The 9315-nt window shown below is 39.7% G+C and overlaps 1 protein-coding gene across 1 annotated transcript; it reads left to right on the forward strand.

The window, feature by feature from the left end:
- The first annotated feature begins 931 nt into the window (after positions 1-931).
- Positions 932-7532, forward strand: LOC111954200 (mesothelin-like protein). The gene is made up of 11 exons (XM_023973771.2): positions 932-1059; positions 2842-3032; positions 3137-3227; positions 3335-3458; positions 3620-3801; positions 4018-4173; positions 4264-4397; positions 5276-5409; positions 5679-5773; positions 5867-6134; positions 6860-7532. The coding sequence occupies exons 1-11, from the start codon at positions 1030-1032 to the stop codon at positions 6952-6954; spliced, it is 1500 nt and encodes a 499-aa protein (XP_023829539.1). The 5' UTR covers positions 932-1029; the 3' UTR covers positions 6955-7532.
- Positions 7533-9315: the final 1783 nt, after the last annotated feature.

The following is a 9315-nucleotide window of genomic DNA, read 5'->3' on the forward strand; positions in this document are numbered from 1 at the left end:
CTGCGAACCAGTATGAACCCACACACTGGCTTTGCAAGTGCCGTGCTCTATCAAGTGATACACACTGGACAATACATGCTTGTGTTGTCACATAAACTGAAATTAGGAAAACTATCTAATTTAGCAACCAGGAAATGGCGGAGCAATTTCTGAGTAGTGCATCTTTAATATCTAAATCCTGTTCATGATCTAATCCTGTTCATGATTTAATTCCTGTTCATGATTTATTCCTGTTCATGATCTAATCCTGTTCATGATTTAATCATATTCATGATCTAATCCTGTCTCATATGACCTGTTCATGATTAATCCTGTTCATGATTAATCCTGTTCATGATCTTTAATCCTGTTCTGATCTAATCCTGTTCATGATTTAATCCTGTTCATGATCTAATCCTGTTCATGATCTAATCCTGTTCATGATCTAATCCTGTTTCATGATTTAAACCTGTTCATGATCTAATCCTGTTCATGATCTAATCCTGTTCATTGATTTATAATCCTGTTCATGGATTTAATCCTGTGCTGTCATGATCTAATCCTGTCATGTTCGTAATCCTGTTCATGATCTAAATTTCCTGTCCATGATTTAATCCTGTTCATGATCTAATCCTGTTCATGATCTAATCCTGTTCATGATCTAATCCTGTTCATGATCTAATCCTGTTCATGATCTAATCTTGTTAAGGATTTTAACAGTCAATACTATACAATAATCCAGACAATACTATACAATAATCCAGACACTATAAAGAAAGTATTTCCTGGTAGTTCAGAAAGCATTTTAGTTCAGAAAAAAACGACCAGGAAATATAATCGGATTTTATAATCCTGTTGATGTTTCATATGAGTGATGTGTGTGTCAATGGGTTTAGGGAATATTTCCTTAGCTAATTTGTATTAATCTGTAATAATTGTTCATTTCATTCCAGCTATGCAAAGGTTGAAAAAAGCAATTGCAGGTCCTACTTCAACGCGGCAGGTTCTGCAGACTTCTCTGTCCTCTCCAGCGTGCTGAACAAGGATGACATGCTACTGGACAATGCAAAAAGCTGCTTGGTGAGTGGCTGCAGAGTTGTGTCCTCCATCTATAGATACACTATATATACAAAAGTATGTGGACACCCCTTCAAATTAGCGGATTCAGCTTTTTCAGCCACAACCGTTGCTAACTGGAGTATACAATCGAGCACACAGCCATGCAATCTGCATAGACAAACATTGTCAGTAGAATGGCCCGTACTGAAGAGCTCAGTGCCTTTCAACGAGGCACTGTAATAGGATGCCACCTTTTCAACAAGTCAGTTTGTAAAATTTCTGCCCTGCTAGAGCTGCCCTGGTCAACTGTTATTATGAAGTGGAAACATCTAGGAGCGACAACGGCTCAGCTGCAAAGTGGTAGTCCATACAAGCTCACAGAACAGGACCGCAGAGTGCTGTCCTTAGTTGCAACACTCACTACCGAGTTCCAAACTGCCTCTGGAACCAACGTCAGCACAAGAACTGTTCGTCAGGAGCTTCATGAAATGGGTTTCCATGGCCAAGCAGCCACACACAAGCCTAAGATCACCATGCACAATGCCAAGCATTGGCTGCAGTGGTGTAAAGCTTGCCGTCATTGGACTGGAGCAGTGGAAACATGTTCTCTGAAGTGATGAATCACACTTCACCATCTGGCAGTGCGACGGACAAATCTGAGTTTGGTGTATGCCAGGAGAACGCTACCTGCCCCAATGCATAGTGCCAACTGTAAATTTTGGTGGAGGTATAATGGTCTGGGGCTGTTTTTCATGGCCTCTTAGTTCCAGTGAAGGGAAATCTTAACGTCACAACATACAATGACATTCTAGATTATTCTGTGCTTCCAACTTTGTGGCAACAGTTTGGGGAAAGCCCTTTCCTGTTTCAGCATGACAATGCCCCTGTGCACAAAGCGAGGTCCATACAGAAATGGTTTGTCGAGATCGGTGTGGAAGAACTTGACTGGCCCTCAAAGAGCCCTGACCTCAACCACACCGACTGCGAGCCAGGCCCAATCGCCCAACATCAGAGCCCGACCTCACTAATGCTCTTGTGCCCGCAGCAATGTTCCAACATCTAGTGGAAAGCCTTCCCAGAAGAGTGGAGGCTGTTATAGCAGCACAGGGSGGACCAACTCCATATTAATGCCCATGATTTTGGAATGAGATGTTTGACGAGCAGGTGTCCACATACTTTTGTAGTGTATCTCCTGTGACCTTTTTAAGAAGTGCAGTGGCGCAGGAAGTGACTCCTAACAGTACATACCCAGACCCCTCAGCTAAGTTAGATAACAGTCCACAGCTTTAATAAAACAATGATGGAATGTTGGAATGCAGTAATCGGTAAACATGTTTCCTCATTAGCATCTTAGTGTTTCTACGTTACCATAGTAGCATGAGTCAGAAAAGTCTGGTTCTCTTAAACCAACAACAACACTATCATATCAAGACCAGAACTATCACTCCTTCAGTTCACTTTTTTGCTACGGAATGTTGGAAAAGTTGTGGTTTCCCTAGCCAAAGCTATAGCCATTTCCAATTACAGAATGTTGGAAAAGTTGTGGTTTCCCTAGCCAACGCTATAGCCATTTACAATTACAGAATGTTGGAAAAGTTATGGTTTCCCTAGCCAAAGCTATAGCCATTTACAATTACAGAATGTTGGAAAGGTTGTGGTTTCCCTAGCCAAAGCTATAGCCTTTTACAATTACAGAATGTTGGAAAAGTTGGGAGGTCAACAACGTTTTATAGAAACATATGATTCAAATGAATCACCTCTAATTAATTTCATTAACACATCACTTTGTCGTGTAATTTCTAGGGAATTAGCGAAGTGAGTCTTAGCAAAAACCATGTGGAGGTGCTGGGAAACATGGTGTGCACTATGGACGGCTCCTACATCCAAAACTCTGACCCCTTCATTCTGGAGAAACTGAAGAACTGCAAGGACTTCACCGACGCTCAAGTCATTGCCATGGAGACGCTTCTACTTTCAGGGACAACACAGTATGGGTATGTGAATGAGAACTTTTGTGAACAAAGTTTGTTTTGATTTTAATCACAAAAGTTGTACATGCAATAACAATGCAATTTACAATATGAACTTTGGTTTTCAGAAAAACGACTACATGGAATCAACAAACGTTGGAAGACCTTGAAACCCTGCCACTGTATCTGACCCAAAACTTCTGGAGCCTGTTCACAACAGTACGTTTATGCTTTACAATTTTTTTTGTGTTTACGCCTTTAAAATATCTTTCTTAAAAGGGTGCAAATTATTGATCTTTAAAAAATGTTTGGTTTGGTATTCACAGGAGGTGAAAGGGAAGTTCCTCAAGTCCTTTATGCCCCAGCTGAGGAAGCAGGAAACAGAGAAGAGGAAGCTGAAGACATTGTTCAAGCAGATCAACTCAATCAGCAGATCCAAGAGAGGAGCAGGTAAACCCACTATGCGCGAAATCATCTGGAGAAACAGCTTAGAGAATGATACATTTGCCTATGAGATTTTCATGGGTATCATATTTGCATACTGGTCTGGTGTGTATGTGGGTGTACGTATGTGTAACTTCTCTTTCTCACCATTGGTTGCTTTTCAAAAGGATGCATCACTGGCAACATCACCCAGTCAGTCATCGCAGACACCTCGTTCCCCTTTGGCTATGACATGACCCAGTTTGACCTCTGTCTGGACACCAGCGTTCTGAAAGACAATCTGGCCGCTGTCACTAAACAAGTCGACGATAACAACTTCCAGAAGATCGTTTTAGTCAAACTAAACCAGGTAATGATGACATCAAAATGGCCGTCTGACTTTTGTTTCTTTGACTCCCAGAATGGAATGGAAAATGATTGTATTCATAACAGGGTAGTGGCCGTGCATAGATATGAGAAGGGATAGGTACGAGAATGTCATTACTCTCCGAAGACCAGTCCGGTTTATTGAATCGTTAGATCAAATGAGTGGAGGACCATAATCATAATAAATTGTGTTCCACAGGCTTATCCATCTGGAATTGTTGACGAGCAGCTTAAGGTGCTGGGCTCTGTGTCGCGTGTGGCCACTCTTGATGACATCACAAAGTGGAGCATCACCAAAATCGACACACTGTCAGCACTGATGGCCTTTGGTGATGGTCCATGGGAAACAGCGAAGGTATATTAAGGAAAGAGACGTTTGTACTTTGTACTTTTTTTTGTATGTAGCTTTTCTCTAATACAGGTCTCTTTCTGTTGATGCATTCAGAGTAAGGCAATCATCACAACATACTTGAACACGTCAGGTAACTCCTTGGGGAGCTCTGAGTTAAATGCCATTGGTGCTAATCTGTGTTCTTTGGACGTGAGCGTACTGAAGACCATCACGCCAAGCAGTCTGAAGTGAGTATATCTGACCTGCTCAGCAAAAAACTGCTAATGAATTATTTCACAGTTCTGTTTACCAACTCATAGATAACAATGAGACAATATGTCAGCTAAACTGTAGTCCTGAATAACAATGAGACAATATCTCAGCTAAACTGTAGTCCTGGGTAACAATGAGACAATATCTCAGCTAAACTGTAGTCCTGGGGTAACAATGAGACAATATCTCAGTAAACTGTTAGTCCTGGGTAACAATGAGACAATATCTCAGCTAAAACTGTAGTCCTGGGTAACAATGAGACAAATATGTCAACTAAACTGTAGTCCTGGGTAACAATGAGACAATATCTCAGCTAAACTGTAGTCCTGGGTTAACAATGAGGAAATATCTCAGCTAAACTGTAGTCCTGGGTAACAATGAGACAATATCTCAGCTAAACTGTTGTCCTGGGTACAATGAGACAATATGTTTCAGCTAAACGGTAGTCCTGGGTAACAATGAGACAATATGTCAGCTAAACGGTAGTCCTGGGTAACAATAGACAATATCTCAGCTAAACTGTAGTCCTGGGTAACAATGAGACAATATCTCAGCTAAACTGTAGTCCTGGGTAACAATGAGACAATATCTCAGCTAAACTGTAGTCCTGGGTAACAATTGAGACAATATGTCAGCTAAACGTAGTCCTGGGTAACATGAGACAATATCTCAGCCTAAACTGTAGTCCTGGGTAACAATGAGACAATATCTCAGCTAAACTGTAGTCCTGGGTAACAATGAGACAATATGTCAGCTAAACTGTAGTCCTGAATAACAATGAGACAATATGTCAGCTAAACTGTAGTCCTGGTTAACAATAACAGTTTTTTGCATTTCTCATTTATCTTCTAAGAAATGCCAATTCCCTGGATGTGACCTCTTGCTCCACTGAACAGAAGAGGGCTGTATACAACATCAGCAAGAGTTCTTTTAGCTCACAGCGTATCTCTAATCCAACATATTACCAACTCATCAGCCCCTACCTAGGTAAACACACACACACACACACACACACACACACACACACACACACACACACACACACCAGATATGAATCTTTGCTTTTTTTCACTTACTTTTGGTGTGCTTGATTTAGCTTGCCTGGGGGGGACGTGTGGGCAGGGTTTGTTCTGTTGGGACTATTCCAATGGTTCCATTGCACCGGAAAACGAAATGGGTAAAGCTAATGGAGTATGACAATCTGAGGTACTCTATTCAGTACTTGCTGAAAGTGTGCAATCCCCTTTTTTTGCCAGGTGGTGCTCCCATTGAAGACATAAGGAGCCTTGCAGCTCAGAATGTGAACATGGACATAACCACATTCAAAGGTCTTGAGAGCACTGTACTTCCTGTAAGTATGAGATAGCTCTGGACCTGCTCTACCTGCTGCTACAATGTACATACAGGAAACCTGTTTCATCTGTTCTTTATTTATTTAACTCAGAGTCTGACCGTGAGCGAGGTGAAAGGACTTCTGGGTGCTAACGTGGATGATCTGAAGACATTTGAGAATGACACGGTTGTTCATGCGTGGTTAATCGCGCAGCCTCAATCTGATCTGGACATGTTGCGGCTGGGTCTGACTGGAGGTAAAGAAGCTTCCACTGTGGTGGTGCCAACAGCGGTGGTCCCCGTCAACACCACCAACACCACCACCACGCCAGCACACAACGCTGTCACAGCCAAGCCACTACCAGTCACCACAATTCAGAGTAAGGAAACATGGACCTCCCACACAACAACTCTTTACATTACATATAGCCATTATTCCTGATGAACCCTTAAGGGGCAATCTGCAGTTGCTATATCTATTTTTATACTCCTAAATTAATGATAAATATCCATTGAGTCTTGAAGAATATCAATTATAAATGCCACATGAGCTCAGTTCACCTGTCACACTCCATGAGAACCTAAAATATAAGCTTGTTTTGCTCCAATATTTGTAAATATTGTAAATGTAAACAAAACACTGTATAGCCTCATAACATGGTTAAAACAATAWGTTTKATATCATGGATGGTCAGTCCTTGCGTCCATAGCTCTGTCTATGAATTTGAGAGTGGTTACATTTCTTCATGGCCCATCCCAGAACAGAGGCGGGGTGTCTTGTTGWTATTGTTTCAACTAAGGATTGCCCCTTTAAAGACTACTGATAGAATTATCTTCTAACAAGTCCACTATACGTTCTTGTCACTGCTAATACTTTTCTGTTGGAACATATAAAAAGGTGAGAGTGAAAGTAGACATTAACATTAACTGAATCATGTATTAACGTGTTACACGGTATTTACATAGCGTAATTACAAACCATAATTACATAGCATAAATTACATAGGATAATTACAAATGATAATTATATAGGATAAATTACATAGGATAATTCCATTGCTGGGAACTGTATGTTAAAGTGTCTGAAAATGATTTGACCTCTCAGATGGTGTAGGTGATGGAGGAGCACATCCTGGGAAAGACCTGGGAGCCCTCTCTCTCTGTCTGGCACTGGTCACTGTCATCCTGCAGATGATGTGAGACGAGATGATGAGACCATAGTGTGGACCAAGCATCTTCTCAAATGAACAGCAACGACCTGTTTTTCTTTTAGAATTGTTGAATCGTCTTGTACTTATACTTATAACCAAGTTTACAAATATTTTATTTAGCCAATCACGTTTTAATCATTTATTGTTTTTGTCATTCTTGTTTWKYATCACTCTTGTATGTAATTATCACAAGTATATGTCTATATATAAGTTCTTATTGGAACATTCCATAAGATTGCACATTTATATGTTTACATATTTAAATGATCTGTTGTCAAGGAATGTAAAATTCATGAAGTATGTATACCTGTCCTTGTACTTAACCCACAAATATGACCTATGTAAAGTTAGGGCTCTATTCAATCAGTATCGCTGCCCAATAGAAATATAAAGGTAGATTCCGATTGAGCTAAAATATGCCGTGTTTACCGCGAATGCAGTCTCTGCTAACGTGGGAACATTGACTTTACATTTGAATCACGCTGTAATGCTGAACTTCCGTGATACGGATTAAATAGAGCCCTTTGTTCATATTTTTCTTCAAATTAATAAAATGCAAATATACCATCGGTGCTCAGCTCACATTACTGGATAGTAAAGTGTTGAAACATAATACAATACATTTCTGTATAGCACACGTCACTGTTACGCAGTATGTTCTGCTCGCAGTACTTCAGGTAAGCCACATGGTGACAGTGTAGTATATTTTGAATAGTTCTGAAAAGTGAACAGAGGTACTATTGAAGAAAAAGAAGATGAATAGAAGAATGAAGGAATAGCCCCAGTGGTGTAAAGTACTTTAGGTAAAAATACTTTAAACTACTACTTTTTGGGTATCTGTACTTTACTATTTATATTTTTGACAACTTTTGCTTTTACTTTAATACATTCCTAATGGAAATATTGTACTTTTTACTCCATATATTTTCCCTGACAACCAAGATACTAGATACATTTTGAATGCTTAGCAGGACAGGAAAATAGCCAAATTCACACACTTATCAAGAGATTACGTGGTCATCACCACTGCCTCTGTTCTGGCAGACTCACTAAACACACATGCATCTTTTGTAGGTAATGTCTGAGTGTTGGAGTGTGACCCTGGCTATCTGAAAAAAAAAATGGTGCCATCTGCTTTGCTTAATATAAGGAATTTTAAATGATTTAAACTTTGACTTTCGATACTTAAGTATATTTTAGCAATTACATTTACTTTTGATAATTAAGTATATTTAAAATCAAATACTTTTACTCAAGTAGTAGTTTACTGACTGACTTTCACTTTTACTTCAGTAACTTTCCCTTCACGTATCTATATTTTTAATCAAGTATGACAATTAGGTACTTTTTTCCACCACTGGAATAGAACATGTGCTATGTATGCTGGATGGAAGACTGATGTCAACTTCTGACCCTCATAGAAAAACACTAGGYTCAATCTGATTCTTGATGGAGAGAAGTTCTCTCTACTACGTGAGCTGTATCATACTGTATTCTCTTATGTGAACAAATGACAGCACCTGATTTGTTCTGCACTTAAACCAAGAAAGTAAACAAAAACATGAATAAATCCCCACATGGATACGGTATATAGAAAAGTCAACGTAAAGTACCAGGATGTAACCTGTAATGTTTTATAGCCTATGATCCAGTCCATTTACAGAGTAGTGTCATTTACTCACAACTCATCTTGATCACTGTCTTTAAACTGCAGCATCTTTATATCATTTACAGTTGAATCATTTAGCAGACGCTCTCATCCAGATCAACTTTATAGTTGGGGCATCCATGTTAAGACGGCTCGGTAAAACAACACACGTCACAGTCAAGTGTCACAGTCAAGTGTCACAGTCAAGTGTTAGTGCAAAGAAGGGGCCGTGGGATTAATCAACAAACTCTTTATCAAGTTGAAGTGCAATGAAATACCCGGGAAATGTATAATTTGTCCAGCAAAGCACTACCGTAGCACTTCTTCTAATCTCACGATTCTAATTGAAGTCTTCTGATGATCCCCTTTGGTCTGTAGTTTATGCATACATAGTGATGTACATCCACTGAAAAAGGAATAGAAAACTGTGTTGAGATTTGAGTAATAACACAATTCATTAGTCATATAAAATTGAAACAGTGAATTGACATCTTAACATATTGAAGTTGCTCTGGATAACTGCATATCAGACAGTTTAATCCAGCAGACCGTGTAATCACGTACTTGTTGGTGCCCCATTTAGATAAGAGAATACTGCCTAAACACAAGTGACCTTTGGTTGACACAGAGTTTTATGATGTTTGACATCAAAAGAGGCAACGCTTCAGGGCATTATTTTATTCCAGCCGAGCGCAGCCCAGC

This window comes from Salvelinus sp. IW2-2015, linkage group LG1 (assembly GCF_002910315.2).
Source record: "Salvelinus sp. IW2-2015 linkage group LG1, ASM291031v2, whole genome shotgun sequence".
In the NCBI taxonomy this organism is placed as follows: domain Eukaryota; kingdom Metazoa; phylum Chordata; class Actinopteri; order Salmoniformes; family Salmonidae; genus Salvelinus; species Salvelinus sp. IW2-2015.